This window comes from Coturnix japonica, chromosome 1, assembly GCF_001577835.2.
Source record: "Coturnix japonica isolate 7356 chromosome 1, Coturnix japonica 2.1, whole genome shotgun sequence".
Classification (NCBI taxonomy): Eukaryota; Metazoa; Chordata; class Aves; order Galliformes; family Phasianidae; genus Coturnix; species Coturnix japonica.
The window spans coordinates 68417068-68439687 of record NC_029516.1 but is presented as its reverse complement, the minus strand read 5'-3'; the positions used below and the strand labels follow the sequence as shown (position 1 = coordinate 68439687).

Genomic DNA, 22620 nt, shown 5'->3' with positions numbered 1-22620 from the left:
GAAGAGACATTCATTGGTATCTGTTATCAAGAATACGGTGACTCTTGGGTTGGCTGCCTGTGGTGATTTCCACTGGGCAAGGGATGCTGATGTCTGAAGGAGGCACGCCAGGGGGTGCCCCATGGCATGGGGCTAGAGATTAGGCATGTTAGACAACATGTCTGGCCCAGAGAGTTAGGGGCTCATTAATATCTAAAGCTGAAGTGAATACCATGCATACACCTGCAAAGTATGTTTTGAAACCACTGCTGCATACTCGGATGAGATGTCTGATACAGAGGTTTGAAAGGCTGTGGGGTGTGCGAGAACTGACAGCAGTCTTTCAGCTCAGAAAGGGCAGCAGACATACCTGTTGTGCAAGGGCCAGCATAGTGTGCTGGAGTTCCTTCCTGGTCTTAAAGTGCTAAATACACAAATAAATGCAATTTGGATACAGAGTCTAAAAGACATGAGCCACAGTGCTGCAAGCCAACTTGAGTCAGCAAAGAGAACTTTGCCCTCTGCATCCGCCCCAGCCAGCAGCACCAGGGCCTGCATGGATTCAGAAAGAGAAGGGAAAGGCTTATTTCCATAAGGACCATACTGATCACCAAGTTTCAACCCCCCTGCCATGGGCAGTGCCACCAACCACTAGCCCAGGCTGCCCAGAGCCACATCCAGCTGGTCTTGAATGTCTCCATGGACATGGCATCCACAACCTTCTCAGGCAACCTGCTCCAGTGCATCACCACCCTCTGTGTGAAAAACTTCCTCCTGATATCTAACCTAAACCCTGTCTCAGTTTAAAACTATTCCCCCTTGTCCTATCACTATCCACCCTCGTAAACAGCTTGGTGTCATCTGCAAACTTGCTGAGGGCGCACTGTCCAGCTGGAGTGGCTACACACTCAGTTCAGTTCAGCTTTCTCAAGTTGTTTCCAGAGGGAATTATAAGTTCCCCATTCTGACTGTGTGTGTAAGGCAGCTGGTACCAAAGCTGCTCATGTCTACAGTCTATTCTGCAGTCTATAAACCCCGCTGCTGGCCTGCGGGAACATCATAGCATGCAATGCAATTGGTAAATAAAAGAAATAGAAGCTCCAAATGGCTTGCATGGCCTTCTTGGCTGTGAGATGCTGCTAAGATACACGGAAAGTGTCAGCACATTTATAATCTTAGTAATGAATCTTACCTTGAGGATGAACGCAGAGTGATGAGGCCACGCAATGCAAAGGCAAGCAGCGAAGGGCCAGTGAGATTTATTATAGTGCCACCTGGTGGGACAATCTAACCAATGCAACCCTTCCTCAGATCCCCCCCTCTGAGAAGGCTTAACTGCATTCCTCAAATGTGGATGAAGAGTGTGCGAGGACAAGGAGGAAAACGGGCTGACATCAGAGTGGCCCTAAGTTTATAACACGGGTATAGGTCACCTTACCTGATTGCCCCCCTTACTTGTGCTTGCAACATCTGTTGGCTTCAGTTGGATAGTTTGTTAATTTATTTCCTAATGGTAAATAAATGAACGATATCCTTTCTTTTCTGAAAAGATAATGTTGGATTAACAATCTATGGAAAGAAGTGCGTTGAAATTTCTTGTTTCTTATTTCAGCTTTTAAGTGACGGTCAGAAAACCTTAGAGCAGAGTGGACTCATGCCTGTTAGGTAAATTCTAGTAACAAAAACTTGAATCTCTCAACTATGGTCACATACAGAAAAGAAGACTGTAAGTTAATGTAGTTGTGATAGTACCAATGTAACTGGTTGTCCCAGTTGCAATGGCTCACACAAATCTTAGTGATACAGAATCATAGAACTGTAGGGGTTGGAAGGGACCTACAGAGATCATCTACTTAGGTCATCACTGAGACAGATCTTGAGTCTATCCAGAGAAAGAGACTCCACAACCCCTCTGGGAAGCATATTCCAATGCTGTGTCACTCTGACAGTGAAGCTCTTCCTTGTATTAATATGGAACTTCCTATATTCCAGTTTCTGCCCATTGCCCCATCAACTTGACTCCCACCCTTTAGATATTATAAAAAATTACAAGATCCCCTCTCAGCCTTCTCTTCTTTAGACTGAAGAGTACCAGGTCTCTCAGCCTTTCTTTGTATGGGAGATAGCGTCTAACACCTTTCTGAAGTCAAGGCACACAGCATCCACTGCTCTCTCTCCATCTACCCATCTAGAACTCAACGATGACAGCACAGGTTGGTCAATCATGATTTTCACTTGGTAAATCCACATTGGCTACTCCTGATAACCATCTTCCCTTCCAATTGCTTGGAGATGGTATCCAGAATAGGCTGTTGTCATCTTTCTAGGGGCAGAGATGAGGCCAACTGGCCTGTAGTTGCCTAGATCATCTTTCTTGCCCTTTCTGAAGACTGAAGTGACAAGTAGGTCCTTGAAGAGGTTAGTTAGCTCTCCTGATCCAGAGAAGCAAACCTGCTTGTTGCTTTGCTTGTTACAAGAACCTGACCTCCACCATCTCAAGACTGCTTCATCCTGAGCTGCCCCTAGTCTTCACATCCCCAACCAGCCCTTTCTTCTTGGTAAGAACAATGTTCAGCAGCATACCTCTCCTTTTCAGCTCCTCCACCACCTACATCAGAAAGTTACAGTCAACATATTGCAGGAACCTCCTAGATCACGAATACTTAGTGATGTTGCCCATCCAAAAAACACCAGGATGATTGAAGTCCCCCCATAAGAATTGGGTGAGTGATCTCACCTTTTTTCAGTGATAGCAACTAAGTTATAATTAGCCTACCACACAATGGCTTCCAGCTCCTCCTGTCTGTTGCCCATGCTGTGTGTATTACTATAGATGCACTTCAGCTGAGATGTTGGCCTTAACCCCAGCCTAAGCATTGTTGTCCCAGGCTCATTATGTGCAAGCCTTATTCTCTTTCTTCCCTTTCATAACTAGTTTAAAGCCCCTGCCAGCTTCTGGGCTAGCATCCATTTCCCACTTGAGGCAGGTGGGACCTGTCTGCAGCTGTCAGGTGCCAAGTAAACTGCCCCACAGTTGAAAATGCCAAAATTCCTGTGGTGGCACCACAGTTCTCAGTTCTGTATTTATCAGATGGGTTTTCCTCAGCCTTTCAATATTGCTCTCTACCACCAAGGAGACTGAGAAAAACACCTGTACTCATGCTCCATCCACTAACCTCCCCAGTCCTCTTAAGTCCCTTTTGATAGTCCTTGCACTTCTCTCAGTGACTTCATTACAGCCAGCCTGAACTATCAGTAGGGATAATAATCAGAGGGGTGAACCAGAGTAGGAAGTTGTACAGTTACAACTGCACAGTTAAAAAGTCAATGGATGAACAGAGGATATGTAATAGAAAGAGGAACAATGATAATGGGAGACATGGGCAGGTGAGTCCAGCAGGCAGCTGTAACGCTGAAAAGGGAAAAAAAGGCAGTTAATTCTACTCTCTGTGGAAGAATGGAGCCTGGTTAATATGTTACAGACCTGTGGAAAACTGCTAAAATGAAACCTCCGCCCAGAAATTGGGTTTTGTTTCCTCGCATTCCCATCGCTGTTCTTCTCTTCCTTCTCCCCATGTTCCCCACCTGAGTAAACCCAGGTACTTCCACGATATCTGTGTTTTCTCAACCATGATCTTCATGTCACCTCCTCCTCCCTCCCCCCAGTACTTCCAGGTGCTCCAACAGTGCTATTTCTATCAATGTATGAACCAAAAGACCGCGCACCAAGGTTGTTTTAACATCAAAACTCAAAAACATTTTTCACAACAAATTGTAATTGCAAAGTAAGCAACTGACACACATTTCTCACCTGGGAGACAGAAATTGGCTGTGGAGTTTATCACACATTTGGTTCCATTTCTATTGGTAATCTCAATTCTTTGCTATCTAAATTACACAAAAGTGTTTACGTTAAAATAGAGGCTCTCGTATTCACTAGACTTCAACAGTTGCGCTTAAGAACCAATGGGAATGTCCTGGACTGCATCAGAAGTTTGGTCAGCAGATCAGCTCCCCTGGACCAACTACCAGTTCAAGTCACACAGGACCTAGGAAGTTGGTACATGGGATACTCATGCCTTAGTTTTCTGCTTTAAACTGCCAGGTGACATCAAGGAAATTATTTCTCTCCTCTGTAGCTTCATTTTCCCACCTATGAAGTGAGGAGAGTGGAACTCCCCTATCATGCCAAGGCCTCTGAGGTGACACGTGCTGTATTTAAGGCTCCCTTGGTTCAAAAGTTATGCTTAGCTCTTCAGCAAAATCATCAGCTGCTGAGTTCCAGTTCCTAGTCCCACCCTTTTCCCATCATTCGTGCTTCACATGACTGACTGGAGGACAAAACCAATGGCAAGAGAAGCGACGGCCCCGGGGCAGACCCAACCCTTTCCCTGGTGCTGTCCTCAGCCAGTATTGGCGCAGTTCTCGGTGGCTGCCGCATGTGTTTTGTGTTTGGCTGCCCTGAAAACAGATCCACGTCATGCAGACACAGCAGTTGAAAAGATCTGGAGAAGTAGAATCCTTAACACAGATTCATTTCTCACAAGCCCCAGGGAGCTCACAAGCTGCAAGCTGATCAAACTGAGACACAGGGATATCGTTGTTTCCTAGATCCCTGCAGATGAAGGCTGTTCTCGCTTCCCTGCCCACCCTTGATGAAATATTGTTGTGTCGAGAAAATTTATGTGAGAAATCTTTAAAAACTGATAATGTAATTCAGAAACTTCATCAAAGCATCACCATGCAAAAGAAGGAACATTGAAGATCACCAAATACGCCTATGTCTGTTGGACAAACATTGGGAGTTGATACAATAATGAATCTGGGATTGTAAATACCATGTAATACATGTGAAAATATGACCTGTTCATGAATGATCAACTAGTGGAATACTCTTGGAGAGTTATCACAATGCTACCCCGGTGCTACCAGTAAAGAATACCTTGCTTATGGTAACAAAAACTGTGCTATTAAGTTTCTATTCATTGATTTCTTCGAATCACGGTGTAGTTAAAAGTTCTGACATTCTTGTAAGGAAATACAGTGTCTACAGAAAGAGATGCCTTGAGTATATAAGTGAGAGCCTGTCGTGAGCTGGTTAAGACATGGGCTCATGATAAGACAGTAACATGCTCAGGCTTTGCTCTGCAGACAATCAGGAACTTGGGTCACAGCCAGCGACTGCTCACATATGAACAACATTCAGAATAAAACGGTTAAGCTGGACCACTTAAGAATGGGTTCAGATTTGTGTTAACTTGAAGATGGGAACAAAAACTCATAGGACCAAACATCTCAGGTATGTCCCGAAATGCTCTTCCACCACTTTCAGTACCTGCAAAAGAATGATCGCCATCACACCACCAGTGGGATAGGCTAAAGCAGTGAGCCATGCAATGCAAAGACCAAACAACGTGTAAGAAAGTTGGTAGGGAAAAAGTAATAAATACAGGTTCAGTGGATTGAAAGCAAAAGTGAATACAACGCTTATCAATCTGGCAATTGCCACCTGTAATTAGTTATTGGTACTATGTTCATATGTTAATATTGAAAAACATCAACAGGAACTGCCCATAGTTTCTGATGAAGGCAGCTACTCACCGGCTCAGAATGCAAAGAAAAAGAAATCCCTAGTGCCTGAGCACATCGCTACCCAGCAATCTCAATGGCTTTTTGAAGACCAAGAAAGGACAGAATGAAATCAGGTGGTTACACCTACACAGGAGTTCTAACATAATTTTACATTTGAAAATGCAATTCAAATCTTCATTAAAATTTGACTAAATTCATATCTGCCCATGAAAGCAGGCTTATGTAACAACATGGATGCACAGAATCATAAGAGAGATTTATTTTTAAAACAGGACTATTTTGTCTTATTTGAAATCTAGAACGATGACCTAAAAGAAGCAGTGGTGGACATAAACCATGAATGTCCAACCTCTCGGTCAGAATGTGAAGATTAAAAATGGCCACTGATTTAGCATTTCTGACAGATTTAACCACTTAGTTAAGTGAGTTCAACATTCAGCTTCAAGATGAAAATGATCTCACCTGCTGTTTTCCAAACATAACAGTGTTTGAAATATAACTTTAATTATGGCAAGCTCAAGCTACCTCAAATAATTTCATGCATTTTGATATGCTGGCTAAGAAAAAAAGAAAAAAAAAGAGACAGAGAATTGGCAGGGATTCTCCACAGGTTAAGTAGCCCTTCTCTTCAAGAACTACCTGGAACTCCAGCACCAGCCGCTTTTCCTCTTTTTTATGTTGTACATCCCTCACCCCGTGCACTCACCCACACCCAGCTCCTGCAGCAGACTGTCAAATTGTGGGTCATTCTCGAGGATTTTTAACAGGTTGGTGGACTCCATCCTCTCCAGCTGCACATCCCAGTAGATGTAGATCTTCTGATTGAAGCTGACATAAACCAGGCACGGGCTGTTACTTCCTTGTTTGCATGCATATAGGCCTACAAAGAACAGAAGTATGGAAAACCTGGCTACTTCTCAAAACACGGAGAAGGCAAATAAGTAACTTCTCAGGATGAGATAAGAAACACATTAGCAGAGAGCAGTAAGCAGCTTCAAGGGAAGCACAGAAATGGCCTTGGCTGTGCTAAGCCCCTCTGAGACAATTCAGTTGTTTCTAAACTGCCATGAATGTATGCAGCTTTGACCTTTGTTAGATTCTGTGAAACTAATACATCGGTCTGGATCGATGGCAGTGGTTGCAATTCTTTGTGAGGTCTCATAGTGATCCTCAGTGATTTTTGATGAAACTTCCTTTTTCCTGTGCTTCATCCTTGAAAACAGTTGTTCACAAATATACACACTGCCAGAAAGTGATGACGTGAATAAGGCATGACTATGAAGCAAGGAATATTTTTCTCTGTTAAGATAGGGCTTATTGTATAGGAAATCACAGCCTGAACCTCTGATTATAATCAGCTGAGACAAGTGTCAGGTCAGCTGTGGGAGCACAGGTGAGAGTAATTTAGCTGTGCTCCAGGAAGGGGTGGAGCTTGACTCCACCTCCTCTAGACCTCATTTAAGGGCTGACCCCCACTGAGGCAGCATCTCTTGGAGATTGTTCCCCAGTGGAGCAATCTGGTCAAGGCATTGACATTGGTGAGTTTTCCTTTGCAAATAACCTTTGAATATTTACCATCATCTTTGTTAACATCTTTATATTAGCCACCCTTACAGCTTATGAATGTTGGCTAAAGAGACGTTATCAAAGTTTCTAGTTGAATGGCTAACTGCAAGTCTATACATCCCATGTGAAAAACTGTAGGTAATGTATTTATGTCATCTGAACAGTCACAAATAGACATCAAAAAATAATTCTTCTGTAATCTTGAAATTTGTTCCCAAATTTCTTGGTCACAATGGAAAGCACAGCTGTATTTTTTTTTGCTGTTTGCAGTACACTATGTTTAGCCTGTGTTTCAGAATACATAAAATTATTTGTCATGACTTGAGTTAGCACTGCGTTGCTCCCTCTCCTTCTCCTGGTTTCAGTTCACTTATGATTAATAGCTCACCAATACTTGAGCAACAGGTGCGCACTGGCCACTGCCAAGATAGCACAGAGCAGGGGACGGGCCACATTGCAAGCAGTGCTGGGCTGCATGCAGCCTGTGGTTTGGATAAGCCTGACATAAATGAAACTCCCAAATAACATGGAACACTTACATTCAGAAGCACTGGAGAAGAAACCATAACCTTACTATAAAATAACTTGCAGAAAATGTGAACTTAGTGAATTTAAAGCACCAGAACTAGTTTTAGAGAAATGCTTTCATCCATCAGTGAATTAAGGGAAGTACACCTCAGAAACCTCAACTGCAAATACAGAGCCCTTTTCCAGTCCTGCGATGGAGGGGTTGGATCTTACTATGCATGCCTGTAGTGTAACTGCTCTGCTCAACTCATTTTTCTTTAAATTAGGTTTTGAAGCAAGAGATGAGTTTAATACCACAGTTTTACATTTGAAAAAGAAAATAAAAGAGGCTTGTCTCTAAGGCATGTGGGCCATAGCAATATCCTATAGTCTGCTGTGATGTGGTAAATGATGAGAAACAACTTTCTCTCTTCTAGGTTTAAAGGACAACGAAGGACTTGCTTTGCTATTTACTGCTGAGCAAGGGAAAGCAAGGATAATGGGGTAACTCTGTAGCTGAAAAAGGCTAATATAAAGGTTTTAACCTGACTGCAGGCAGCAGCTGACATTCTTAATGGCATACGCAGCAGTGTCATACAAACTGATAGCACAACATTAGACTGATGAATATCTGTACCCTCCTGTGGGCTGCCAAGGGTTGCACCACTGCTTTAAACAACATAAGTGCAATTCAAAAAAAGCTATGGCAGAGCTACGTTACTCTCTTCCCTTCTTTTATATTCAAACCTTTTTTTTAATCTCTGGCAAATCTTTAAAGGAAGGCTGCCCCAAAAGTAATGCCTTCAGTTTTTCTATGTTGACCACTAGGTCAGAGATGTTGGTGGTAGAGCAAGTGTTGAACCTTCCTGGGCAGGCTATTCCAGTGCTTGATCACTCCATACTTAGTAATCTGAGTTCAGAGTTTGTTTTTCTGCCTAACTAGAACCATCTTTGTATCCTGTAATGTCTGTCACTCTTTGTTTTTTCCAGCAAATACGATTTCTACACAGGTTCTAAGCCAGCATCTCCTGCCAGATATCTGAAAGATATAGACAAAGTCGTACCACCTACCAGCGCACAGTAAGACAAGCCACCAAAGCGATGCACTTAGGAACAAAACTAGCAGCAGGACACTATAGCAAGGCTTGGAAGAAAAAGGAAAAACCTGAAGCTCAGCAACCACAACTCCCTGCAAACCCTGGCACCCCCATCATGCAGGAAAAGCCGAGCACATCACCTGCCGATCGCTACCTCAGCTCAGCGCAGCCCAACCGCTTCTCCTCAACTTCTCCACCCTCCACATCCCTCAGTCAGCTCCATTCTCCCCGCCCCAAGGCACGACGCGCCCTTTAATCCTCCCCTACCACAGGCGGCCGCTCTGCGACAGCCCAGCCGCTTCTCTAGAAACTTCTCGGCTCCTCCCTCTCCCCCTCCCCTTCCTCCTTCTCACTGCTCTGGGGCTCGCGCTGCGGTGAAGGTAGAGAAGGAGGAGGAGGCGTGTGCGGCGTTTGTTCTCTCGTTGTTCGGAGCCGGAGCTGCGGCGCGGTACCAGCCCAACGCGGCGGCCGGTGCCGACTCCACCAGGCAGCCCTTCCCTAGAGCAGCGGTGGCCGCGACAGACGGGATGACGGCAGAAGAGATGAAAGCGGATGGGGCTCCCTTGGAGGGGACGGACATCACCCCTAAGCGGGATGAGGGCGTTCTCAAGGTACTGAGCGGCTGCCGCTGTCTACTACTCGGGTATTAGCCTGTTGTGAGGCCCTGAGGGGCGGCCTACGAGCGGGCGCTTCCTTCGGCCTCCTTCCCCGGGCACCGACACGCCGCCGGCTGGCCCCTTCCCCTCGGGTAGGGCTGTGAGCGGGCCGCTCACCGAGCGTTATGCTCGTACAGCCCTCATGGTTACTTACACATCAGCCGCAACGCTGCAGGCGGCTGTGTCGGCCTGCGCAGGCGCTGCCCGTGTACGGGGCTCCCCGTGGGAGCTGGCAATGAGAAGGAGCCCACGCTTTCCGTGAGGAAATCCCAAGGGAGAAGTGGGGGGGAAGACGAGGCGTCCCTCCCTGTGTCCCGCGTGGGTTTGGGAGAGCCAGGCTGAGCTCTCTGCTCTCTAGTTTGGGGGGGGTTGAGCAGATCAGTCCCGCCCCCAGCACGTGGTCGGACGCTGGAATTAAAGATGGTGCCTTGGCAAAAGTGTGTGTATGGCTTTTATCTATGTAGATGGTGCTGAGCAGTGCAGCGCTGTGTAGGCTGAACTAGTTATTTCTCACAGCCTGAAAATGGGGGCACTCTGTCTTAATATAAGCATGGCTTGGAGCCTGAGGTGGCACGTTTTACACTTGGGCCTGGTATAGATGTGCTTGGTGACAAGCACACCCCCAATTGCCTGCGGGTCTCTGGTACCTTGGCTACTCGAACATTGTAAAAGGCATCTTGTATCTCTCTACCATATGCAGTACCCATTCTTTGATGATGGAGAGGCAGGTGATAATAAAAATACAAAGGAGGAGGGGGATACTGGTAAAATAACTGAGGTTGTATGAACATTATAAAAATAAATAATGTGTGATTATGAGCTGATAAGGCAAAACATTGTGGAGGTCTTGAAGTCCAGCTCACATGACTCCAGAGTTTTCTTTTGTAGTAGTAGTGGTTGCAGGAATGCAGGTTACATCTGTTGAAAAGGTCTAACTGAACTGACATAAACCAATTTTGTACTACTATCATAGCACTGATTCCAGAAGATGTTGTTTTCATTGTTCACTAGCTTCGTATCAGAATAGTATCCAGAGGATTTGACCTGGTGGCAGCAGAGCTGCCTTTGTTTTCCCTGCATTTGAAATCTTATCTTTAGACAGGCTAGTTGTGACATTTCTAGATAACTGAAGTATACCTGCAAATCTGTTGTTGACTGGAGAGGGTAAGTCACACGCCTTAAGCGAATAGAATTGAAGTCCAATAGGCAAATGTAGTTTTGATCATTTTAGAGTTGCTTACTGTTTTTTTTTCAGGTTGTCAAGAGAGAAGGCACTGGTACAGAGTCTCCGATGATCGGTGATAAAGTGACTGTCCATTATACAGGATGGCTTCTTGATGGCACAAAATTTGACTCCAGTCTGGACAGGAGAGACAAGTTTTCATTTGACCTGGGGAAAGGTAATAACTTATGTTTGCTTTTGGTCAATCTTAGTAATATTGAGATGGAGTTTTCTTGCACACTTTTTCACTCACTAAGATCACTATTTTAACTTGTTTTCAGAGCTAATCGTTAATTCATATAAACAGATTAACTCAGAAGTGCTTTGAGATCTTTCTGAGTGGGCATTCTGTGTATCTGGCTCAGAATTCACAGGACCTCAGATACAATGCTCACCTCAGTGGGAGTTTACTGTGAGATACAGCAATAAAGGCAGTTAAATAGCTGCAGCATATATTTTGTTGATAGTTTTTTGTATTGCTTTTGTATCTTGTTGCCTCAAATTCAAGAAGAGTTAAGTGTAGCTGGGTACTGGGGCAAGGATGTGAAAGTACTGGGACAGAGTGCACAGGGGCAGCTATCAGCTGCAACTGAAGGAAAGAGGAAATATGCTCCCTCTATCCCTAAGCTCCCAGATCTAACTGTTGAAGTAAGTCTGTAAGTAAGTCAGATTTGAGTATGAAAATCCAAACATCCTAGTTCCTGCAAAATTTACTACTCAATCTGTGGTTATCACTAGGAGTTCTTTACCTACTGGCTTTTTATTTGGGAGATAAACTCTACGAAGTCCTGAAATTTGGGATGATAGAATTTTACCAAATGGTACAGGGCAACTTGATTGAACTGAAAGGAACCACAAGTAGGAGCACTTGAGTTGAGAGGTTTTTGTTACTTTGGCTTTAGGAGGGATACTTGTTCTACTTTCCTTCCCCTTTCTGTTATAAACCCACGCAACTTTCAGTTACCACTTACGTTGGCCTTTGCCAACTGATAAAGTGCAGAGAGACTGGGCTATTGTGGGCTGTTTTCAAAATACAAGCAGACAGTCTCTTACCCTAAGACCTTATTTTTTGAAGAGCATTGCTACTTGCTCACACTTAAGATTTTGTCAGGTGCTTTAGGCATGATCTGTGTCTAGATTACCTATGTTCTGTATGGGTGAAGAAATGAGGGGAGAATAATAATCACTGTAGAATGAAAAAAAAAAACCAGCTAAATTTGGGTGCCCAAGTAACTTTGTAAGTTGATTACAAATAAAACTGATGTATATAACCCAGAATGAACATAAGTCAATATTTCATCTTAGCCTGTATATACTGACAGAGCTGATTGTCTTTCATGTATACCTAGCATTCATGATAAAAACTTGCTTTGTGCAGGTGAGGTGATAAAAGCATGGGACATTGCTGTAGCAACTATGAAGGTTGGTGAAATCTGTCGGATTACATGTAAACCAGAATATGCCTACGGCTTAGCTGGCAGCCCACCAAAGATACCTCCCAATGCTACGCTGATTTTTGAGGTAAGTGAGATGCAGCCACTAAACAAAGAACATGGTATTTCACAGTGGAAATAATGTGATATAATTTCTTTTTAGACAGGAGTGTAAGATAATTAGTCCAAGAAGCTTCTTTCTTTAGTCTACCTCCTGTGTTTTCTTTCTGGTTTGAAACAAACTCTAAAATAAACGAACAAAAACCAACCAACTCATGGTAGTATGGTTCCTTTGCAAATGCCACAAGCACACCAGAATTGTGTTCAAGTTTTCTTACAGATAAAACACTTCATTTCTTTTTGTGTATGTGCTTGTGTTACGACTCTCAAAAACTGTTCTTGAAAGATTTAGTAAGTCTCATTAATCTTCACATCAAAATCTGGAGCCCTCTGTATTTATTTTTTTTATTCCTCATGATCCATCTGTGGAATAAGTTGGGGAGGGAGCATGCAAAAGAGAAATGGAGAAGCCTGTATTGTCACCAGTGGGACGTTTTGGAGCATCTATGTCAGATAAACTAAATTAGACTAGGATTGTATTTGGTGTTAAAGTATCCATCAAAATATCAAGTAGAAATAATCCTTGTGCAAATGCATATTTAATTCTTTTTGCATTTCATGTAGCTTTAGTTCAGTTCACGAATCCCTGAAGTGATGGCTTTGAACTTTTTAAAAATAAGATAATTATTGTAAACCATAGGTATGCAAACTTACGAATTGCAGCGAGTGAAGAGCAAATTTCTTGGGCTGGATATATAGTATGGTTAGTATAAGTTACAAAACTTCTATTTTTTTAGTATTTTTAAATAAAATATTTTCAAAAAGAGCAATAAAAATATGAAACTAGGGGTATATGTGACCACGGCTTTGTGAAGCTGATGCATCAGTCTCTTTTGAATGTGGTTGCAATGCTTGCATTCTCAAGGTGCTTATCAGTGATTTTTGGTGAAATTTTATTCTTCCCATGCTTCATCCTTGACAATAAATGTTCACAAACGTACGTACTACCAAAAAAGCAATGGCATGAATAAGACATGGTTGTGAAATGAGGGATATTTTTTTTCTGTTAAGACAGGTCTTACGAAAGTCTCATAAACAGACACAGTCAGATTCTTCAGTTGAATATCTGATCGCAGATAATGCGTTTAGAAGAACTGAAAAGAGAGCTGCAAATAAACACAAATAGGGTGTTTTTTTAAAATATTTACCTTTACTTAGCCATCTGGCTTCAGAAAAGTAATAGATGTCCCCATAATCAGCATCCATACATTTAAAGAACTCCTGAAATTGGTGATGATTCAATCCCTTGAACTTCATGAAACTGAAAACTTTGATTTCCGTTATATAATACATGCACATAAATCTTGTTGATGTTGGATGCAACAGTATTTCCTCCAATGTGAGTTACTGATGGCAATTGCATTGTCTTCCATTAAGTTTGTAAGTCACTCTTTTTCAGCAGCTTGTCTTCATTGCACTGCTGGCTACGCCAGATATTATGACAATGCTTAAATAAAACCACTTTATAGTCATTTTGACTGTCTCATACAAGTAAAGACATGTATTGTGTCATTTAAAGGCACTGAAGAAGCTGTTTCTTTAGTGATATGTTATTAATTTTCAGTACCTCTAATAAAAAGGGCAAATGCTGCTGTATCTGGAGCATATCACAGAATGACCCGGGTTGGAAGGGACCTCAAGGATCATGTAGTTCCAACCCCCCTGCCTGGCAGGGCCACCAAACATACACATTTACTAGATCAGGTTGCCCAGGGCCCCGTCCAACCTGGCCTTGAACACCTCCAAGGACGGGGCATCCACAACCTCCCTGGGCAGCCTGTTCCAGGGCCTAACCACTCTCCTAGAGAAGAACTTCCCCCTAACATCCAACCTGAATCTTCCCTCTTTTAACTTAAATCCATTTCCCCTTGTACTGGTATTATCAGCCCTTTTGAAGAGTTTACTCCCCTCCTGGGAGTAAGTTCCCTTCAGGTACTGAAAGGCTGCAATGAGGTCACCCTGCAGCCTTCTTCTCTCCAGTCTGAACAAGCCCAGCTCCCTCAGCCTGTCCTCATAGGGGAGGTGCTCCAGCCCCCTGATCATCTTCGTTGCCCCCAGCATCATCTGTTGCCGAAGCATAAGATTTGAAATTAGCAGCTTTACTCTCCAAATTTGTTTTGGGGGGTTCTATTTCTTCAGTTTACCTGTTTATAATCTGGTGAGACAAATAGTTGAAATCTGAGCTAAAGCAATATTATTTAATTTGTTTTATTGCTGGGAAAAAAGATTTGGAATATTTTGGGTTCAGTTACAAGGCCTTTAACGTTTATCTGAATTTGACGATAGATGAAGGATGAGATCAGAATTTAAGAGAAGGATTAGATGTTTAATATTAAACTTTCCTGCTCATTTTCTTTCCCTTCTCACTACTTATAACTCGGACTTACTACTTGCTCTTAGGATATTCTTTATGATTCTGTGAGGGGAGAAAAAAAAATGCTGTTCTATGAACCAGTAGAATCATTTTTTGTGTGTTCTGTCGTAGTCCTTAAGTATTGTGGCTCATGTAAACTTTACTAGGAAGTCAGTGTCACATTCCTTTCAATTAAAGGATATTATTTGCAGTATCGGAAGACCAAAGTTGCTGAAAGAAAAGAAGCTTAAATAATCTGAAACTGCTCAGTAGGTTTCCACTTAGTATCTGCTAAATAGGGTGTCTTTGTAGTCTTGGCTGCCTAATATCTTACAGGATATTAAGACAGTGGCTGTCATAATAGCTGTGATTTCAAAGAACTCAAGTATAAATTCTGTGAGTTACTGAAGTGATAGATGTAAATGCAAGATTTTTCTTCCCTCCATAGATAGAGCTGTTTGAGTTTAAGGGGGAAGACCTCACTGATGATGAAGATGGTGGCATCATCCGAAGAATCTGTAAGAAAGGCGAAGGCTACTCGAAGCCCAATGAGGGTGCCCTGGTAGAGAGTATGTATATTATATACGTAGTAAATGGGTTTACTGGGATGGAAAGTGTGTTTTTCCCTACCTGTAATTTCTTTGTTCTGGAAGAGAATACCTGCCTTCTCTTTCTGTTAGCAAATAACATAATAACTAAAACTAAGCTTTCATTCTCTTTATTCTAGAGAAAGTTAGATTTTTCCACCAGCAGCTCTGTTCTTCAGAGATAGCAAATCTGATTGAGTGCTTATCACAAAAGTTAAAGGAGTGTAATAAAGTATGTCCATTTGCTGAGGAGCAAGTGGGAAAGTAGTTCTGGCATTTGTTTGTTGTTGAAGTGGGGCAAAAAAATGACACACAACGCGACAGCTGGAAGGAAAAAGCATTTATTAACTAAAGCAGCAGAAGTGGAATTTGTTGCCAGTAGCTAACATACATATGTAACTCCTAAAAAGAGAAAAGACTGATTAGGAGGCAAAGCTTTGACATTTCTTGTGTTGTCTGTGTTGCCCACCCCTTACCATGCATGGACACCTTCTGATTTGTATCTGGGTTCTCTTTTTTGTTACCAGTTGAGTTTGAAGGCCGATACAGAGATCGTGTTTTTGATAAGCGTGAGCTGTGCTTTGAGATTGGAGAAGGTGATAACTATGATCTTCCTCACGGTCTGGAAAAAGCAATCCAGAAAATGGAGAAATCTGAGGAATCCATTTTCTATCTCAAACCCAAGTAAGCTGTTTGTCATCTTCTGGTACTTGAGAGGGCTTACTGTGATCATCTAGTGAGAACCATGTTTGTTTGCGGTATTTTTCAACTCTTTTCAGTGCTATTGTAAACACGTAATCAGATCTGGAACTTGGATTTATGGAAGATATGAAGCTAAGATTACTTAGCCACTGATATTAGCGTTGGAAAAGAAACTGATGCAAATCTCTATAGTGTTGATTCTAGTGAATATTATAACATACTGTTGCTGTTTTTAACTTAAATTCATGTGGGTCCTACATAATGAAAGTACACTTAATATACAGCACTGTGTGTAAAGACATCTAGAAAAACAGAGTAGTAAAAGGTTCAGTAAGCCTTCTTAGTAGCCTTACATGATAAGATAGTGTTCAGGTGAAATGTGGTTATGAGTATCTGAAATCCCTTGCCACTTAGGAAGAGTTTGCTTGAATTTTTAAGCAATTTGGAAGAAGACATTCATGTTTTCTGTGGGGAATAAATCGGTGTTTGTCTAAATCTTGGATCCAACATCTCTGGATTCTGAGACCAAGAACCACCAATTCAGAGATAGGAATGGACTTTAAGTGCCCTAAAATGCAAGCAGAATTTTCCCCTTACAGTGTGAACAAATATAAAACAAGCGGAGTTCACAAAGATTGTTTCCATCCAACTTAAATGTATTTCTTTTACAGTTTTATAAACTGGAACTGAATTTGATAGAACAAAGGAAAAGTAGACCCTATGTTCAGCACTTTTGTTAGTATGCAGTTTTTTACTGGAGTTTCAGGCAGAAGCTTTGTATAGTTATTTACTGTTAATTAGTGGGTTAACAGTGTCTTGTGCACAGCTGTTCACCTAATCTCTATGTATTGCTGTCTCTGGAATCGGTTAGAATACAGATACTGTGAAGGAAATAGCCTGTCTTGGGCAATAATAAAAATAATATAATAATAAAAAGCAAGATGTATGCAACCTCAAAGGATTTTATTTTTTTAAACTTGCTTTTTCTTCATAGAAACAGCAGTGACCAAACAAGTAAAACTTGTAACTTGTAAAGGGTAATGTGGAAATTAGTAAAATCAGTCCCAGATTTTCTACCTCTCTTTTGTCTTGTGCATGCAAATTCCAGAAGATTATCTGCAGTTCTTCAAGACTTTGTCTTGTAATAATGCTTTATGGGCAGATTTTTGTGGTTTTTGCCTCCAGCTTCCTGTGTAGAGGTTTGTGTGAATATCCAGTTTCATAATTTTTCCCTTCCCCGCCCCTCTTAATCTTACAGCTACGGTTTTGGAAGTACTGGGAAGGAGAAATTTCAGATCCCTCCGGATGCGGAACTACAATATGAAGTGAAACTCAAGAGCTTTGAAAAGGTGGGAATGAGAGCAAACAAACTGGGAGGTGTGGGAATTGTTGATGCGGCTTAAACAAGGACAGTGGAGTCCTTAAAATGTTGACCTGAAATAAGGAAGACGTTACTGGATGTGGTGATTGTGTTCTGGGAGCTCTTGATTGAAATTGTCCTTAGTGGACTCATGTCTATTACTATCAAGTATCTCTCTTGTTCTAGCTGTTTCCAGTAGCTGTGCAAAACTGTTCTTTCAAGTCTGTCTCTTGTGTGCTGTTACTGAGAAAATAGCACAGCCGTATGGTTTCCCTGTCACTGTCTTGAACTATTCCTGTTTGGATAGGCTAAGGAGTCTTGGGAAATGAATACAGAAGAGAAACTGGAACAAAGCTGCATCGTGAAGGAAAGAGGCACTCAGTACTTCAAGGTAAATGATAATACCCAGTAAATGGTCTCATTTCTTAGTCCGTGTGTGAACTAATGATAACGATCTACAGCTTTGAAATGACCAAATTGGTGTTTGTGGTTTTCTCCATGTCATTTTATGAGGAGGACAATGGAGAAAGGACTGAAAAGAAGAGGAAAAAAATAGCCTTAGAGTTGCAGTGTCCAAATAGATTTCCTTACCCACTACAGTAGTGATACACTATGATTGTAGTGTATTCTAAGTAATGGAAGTTTTCTGATTACTCTGATTTATGTTTTTTTCTTTTTTCAGATCTATTGTTCTAGGTAAGCAGAAGGGGCGGGGGGAAGTTTAAATAAAAATTCCTGTGGTGAGCTTATGAAAATTTAACTGTCTTGTTTACAGGAGGGGAAATACAAGCAAGCAGCATTGCAGTATAAGAAGATTGTGTCATGGCTGGAGCATGAATCAGGACTCTCTGATGAGGAGAATACAAAAGCCAAGAGCTTGAGGCTTGCTGCCCACCTTAATCTAGCTATGTGCCATCTCAAACTGAAAGAGTACTCTCAGGCCTTGGAGAACTGCAACAAGGTAGGAGGGTTTATTCATTCTTAAGCTGCTCAAGCAGTCTGACAGTTTATCTCTTTCTTTAACAACTTGAGGAATACCCAGCTGTGTGGTGTTCAGATTTTGATCAGCTGGCGGTTGGGCAATAGCAAATAAAATGAGTATGAATATAAGGTGTTGGATATGGCTTATTGTATCTTTTTCTGCTTATTTTTGCTGTATTTAATTAAGCTTTTTACTAAGCCCTGACAACAGTGATAATAGTAATGGTAATTTTCTAGCAGTTGCTGGTGCTCTGACTGCATATTAGTTTAAAACAAGCAAACTAACAAAAACCAAACAAACACTGTATTGTTTTCAAATGCTGCTTTTGTTTCTTTCTTTCTCTATTTTAAATGCAGGCACTTGAACTGGACAGCAGCAATGAAAAAGGCCTCTTCCGGCGTGGAGAAGCCCACTTGGCTGTCAATGATTTTGAACTGGCCCGAGGAGATTTCCAGAAGGTGATACAACTCTATCCAAGTAACAAAGCTGCCAAAGTGCAACTAGTAGCTTGTCAGCAAAAAATACGGGAGCAGCATGAAAAAGAGAAGAAGATGTACGCTAATATGTTCCAAAGGCTTGCCGACAAAGACTTAAAGGTAAGTAGCGCTACTCCAGAAGATCACATGGTCTAATGTCACATGTTAGACAAGGAATAGAGTTTTGATTATTTGGCTTCTCATACAGTCAGAGAGCACTCAAGTAGCTAGTTGCATTGATGGGGGGGAGAAATAATGGGGATAGGAAGTGCTCAACATGATGAAATCATCTTGTTTTATGTATTTAGTTTTCCTTCTCATGAAGAAGTATAAACAAACACACAAAAATTTTCTGCTGATTCTTTAAGGAAAGTGGCATTGCCATCTACTTTAGTACCAGATTTTATTTATTTATTCAGTTATTTTTCGTTATATTGTCAGATGATATTGGGAATCAGTTCTAGTGATAGGCATTAAATGACATTTCTGCTATTGTTTCAAATTTTGGCAATTTTTTTATAGTAAATATATTTATTTTATCTTATATGTCTCTGTTTAGACGGCTACTACTCTTCAAACCAGCCACACTGAGTATGCAGAAATGAAAGATGAGCAGAATGGAGTTGAAGATAAATAAGTTGACGCAGAAGCATAAACAAACCATGTTCCATTAGTTTTGTAAATGAAAGAATTTCCAGTGAATTAGACCTTTATTTTTCTACCTGGTTGGACAGTGGCTTCGGAGGAGTAGAGGCTGAGTCGCCATGCCACAGTCAAGAGAGCAGCTTTGTATGTCTGTGAAATAAGCTGAATGGCAGCACAAATCTGATTTAATCCTAGGGACTTTATTTATTCATACAGCTTCTGTTACTGTTTGGGTTCTGTCTGGATTTACTCTGCTCGGTTTATCTGCATTTTGCTATTGGTGTTTGTGTTTCTCTTGTTCCAGCTTACTTAAATTTAGGAAACAGAATCTGGGACTAAATTCCTTGATTTTATTTTTTCTGTTTTTTTAAAGCAGTTATTAGCCTTTTCCAACAGTTCTCATGTGAGATTTCAGAAGAAATCAGTGCTCATTGTTCTACTGCCTTGGCATTGTCCCCCTCCCCTTCTTCCATTAAGTGTTGTAACCTTCCTTGTATGCTTCCTTTTTGCATATTGCTGAAGGTGAAGACTGTGAAGTCACAGCTTAAGTAATAAAGCTCCAATTAAGCTCAAGGAATTGAACTTTTTGTGGTTTTTTTTGGCATTTGCAAAGAACTAAGAGTCTGTTTCTTTTAGTCATTCAGTGTTTTCTTATCCACATAGCAGTACTGTAACCACAATATCTACTTTCTTTCCGATACTGTTGATTCACTGCCATTTAAAAAAGTGCACACACTATTTGCAAATGAAGAAAATGTTGCTTAAAACTGTACACAGGTCTGTAACCTATGCATTATTATCTGTTCATATTTCTTTCCTCTTCATGCTATGAAACTGGACCGGAAGAATACTGATTGATACCTGAAAGTAACTGGCTTTGAAGATAAAATAAATGCCAATAGTAAAACATGTTAAAATTGTTTATAATTCTTAATGAAATGCAAGCGTCTGACTGATTCCAGTGTCTTCATTATCCTTACCTCACAAGAAAACTACTTAATATTCTCCTACTTTTTTTCTGTGGTATTTCTTGTGTTGGTTTGGAGAATGGTATGTGTGGAAGGGACAAATTTATTGCTATCCAGAAGGAATGCAGTTTTGTCTGTTTCAGAGGGGAGAGAGCCTGGGCCAGGGAGCTGTATGTCTAAACTATCATGAAAGTGGTAAGTTCTGTATGACATACTGTCCTGACCTCAGACCCAAGATGGTAAGTCCAGCAACTGCTGGGTTGGAGGTAGCTTATGAGTGTGTGACCTGCGCTGCTTTCTGCAAGATTAGCGGTGCCCTAAGAGCCTTCAGGTTGGGAAGGTGTAGGAGAGGAAAAGGCAATGCAGTCTTTGTTAGGTTATCACATGAAAAGAAATGCTGTTTTCCTTGACTTTGCAGGACCAGTTTCACTTGCTTAAACATAACAGTTATTGCAGGTACTTTTCATAAGTTTTGGTTAAATACTATCAGCCCTGTATATTTGAAAGCTTTTCTATGTTGTACTAGAGCACAAGTACCTCTAAACGGAACACTTAATATGGCTCACACAGGGAGAAATCCTACTGATGAGGTTGTCCAGCCTTTTGGTTTTCCTGGGCTGCATTGAGCCAACAGGAATTGCCATGGGTTGCATATTAATTAAATGAATTCAACGTATTTAAGTAACAAGTCCTATTTTTTAATGAATTTTTATTGAAACACAAAAACAGCAGCAAAAGCATAATGCTAGTGGGATGTTTGACCTTGTTTTTGTGAGACTAATGTATCGAGCTGGTTCAGTGGCAGTGGTTGCCATTCCTAGTGAGTTCTCCAGGTGTTAATCCTACGTTTCATCCTTGACAATAATTGTTCATAAATGTATATACTGCCAAAAAGTGATGACATGAATAAGGCATGACTGTGAAGCAGGGGATTTCTTTGGTAAGAGAGGGCTTATGAAAGTCTGGTAAAGAGACTAGACAATTTTTTTTTTTCAGTTGAACGTCTGATTGCAACTCTATACATTCCTTGTGAAAATTTGCACATAATACATTTTTTGACTGAAAATGAAGTTGCAAATGTTCGATTTTTTTTAATTTTTTTTATTTTTTCCAAATTGTGAAACCTATTCTAAGATTCCTATATCAAAACACAAGCATGGCTGCATATCTTTCACTGTTCACAGAACTGTGTTTAGCGTATCAAAATGCATGAGATTTTTTGCCATAACTTATATTACTGTCGTCTGAAATAAAGCACAGGTGATTTTCACTTTGTAGATGCATGATTTAATGGATCAGATAGAAAATTATGTACAGTATATTTGCTTTGATTGGAAGCAGAGGTATGTATCCCTTTCTAATTTGAGTATGAAATAAAGCTATCAATGCATATAGACCTGATACCTTCCCAACTGAATGCAGCGATTGGGAGGATACATAAATGGCAGTCTGGTTATTAGGATGAAGCTGGTGAGGGGTCTGGAACACAAGACTTTGGAGGAGCAGCTGAGGGATCTGAGATTGTTTAGTCTGGAGAAGAAGAGGTTATGGGGAAACCCGTACAGTAGCCTGAAAAAAGTAGGTTGTGATGAGGTGGAGTAGGCCTCTTCTCCCACACAGCTAGTGATAGGACTAAAGGGAACAGCCTGAAAATGCGCTGGGGAAGGTTCAGGTTAGATATTAGGGAGAATTTATACTCTAGAAGAGTGGTCAGGAACTGGATCAGGCTGTTCTGGAAGGTTGTGGAGTCACCACCTCTGGAGATGCTCAAGTATTTAGAGATGCTTCAGGGCAGTAATATTGGTAGGTGGATGGTTGGACTAGATGATCATGGAGTTCTTTTTCAGCCTTGGTGATTGTATGATTCTTTATTTAGCTCATTTAAATGAACTGTCAAATCCACCAAGATGCTAAATCTGAGCCATTTGTAATCTCTACATTCTCGAACAAATTTTCCTTTTGATTCTGTAAAGTCTTTTAGCACTTTACCTTGACTTAGGCACCTTCACTCAGAAAAGTAAATGATGACCCCGCAATCAGCATCCATACTTTTAAGGATCCTAGAACTGGTCATGATTCAGTCTCTTGGGCTTTATGAAATTGACAGCTTTGATGATTTGTGTGGCATCCATTTTGTTAAAAGCAACCACGTTAGGAAACACTTCCTTACAGAAAGGGCAGTTAAACACTGGAATAGGCTCTCCAGAGAGGTAGTTGAGTCACCATCCCTGGATGTGTTTAAGAGCCGTTTGGATGTGGTGGTCAGGGATATGATTTAGCAGAGGGTTGTTAGAGTTAGGGTACTATGGTTAGGCTGTGGTTGGACTTAATGATCTTCAAGGTCTTTACCAACCTGAGTAATTCTATGATTATCA

The 22620-nt window shown here is 41.3% G+C and overlaps 1 protein-coding gene and 1 long non-coding RNA gene across 2 annotated transcripts; one reads left to right on the top strand and one right to left on the bottom strand.

Annotated features, from left to right (window-relative positions):
• Positions 1–3735: 3735 nt before the first annotated feature.
• LOC107318263 lies at positions 3736–9003 on the bottom strand. The gene is made up of 3 exons (XR_004308503.1): positions 8896–9003; positions 6278–6451; positions 3736–5314 (listed from the first exon to the last, which is right to left on the bottom strand). It is a non-coding gene; the product is annotated as an uncharacterized LOC107318263 (long non-coding RNA).
• A 66-nt stretch (positions 9004–9069) lies between these two features.
• FKBP4 (FKBP prolyl isomerase 4) lies at positions 9070–19859 on the top strand. The gene is made up of 10 exons (XM_015871866.2): positions 9070–9352; positions 10653–10797; positions 11998–12140; positions 14974–15094; positions 15640–15796; positions 17073–17163; positions 17482–17565; positions 17950–18135; positions 18513–18752; positions 19192–19859. The coding sequence occupies exons 1-10, from the start codon at positions 9269–9271 to the stop codon at positions 19267–19269; spliced, it is 1329 nt and encodes a 442-aa protein (XP_015727352.1). The 5' UTR covers positions 9070–9268; the 3' UTR covers positions 19270–19859.
• Positions 19860–22620: the final 2761 nt, after the last annotated feature.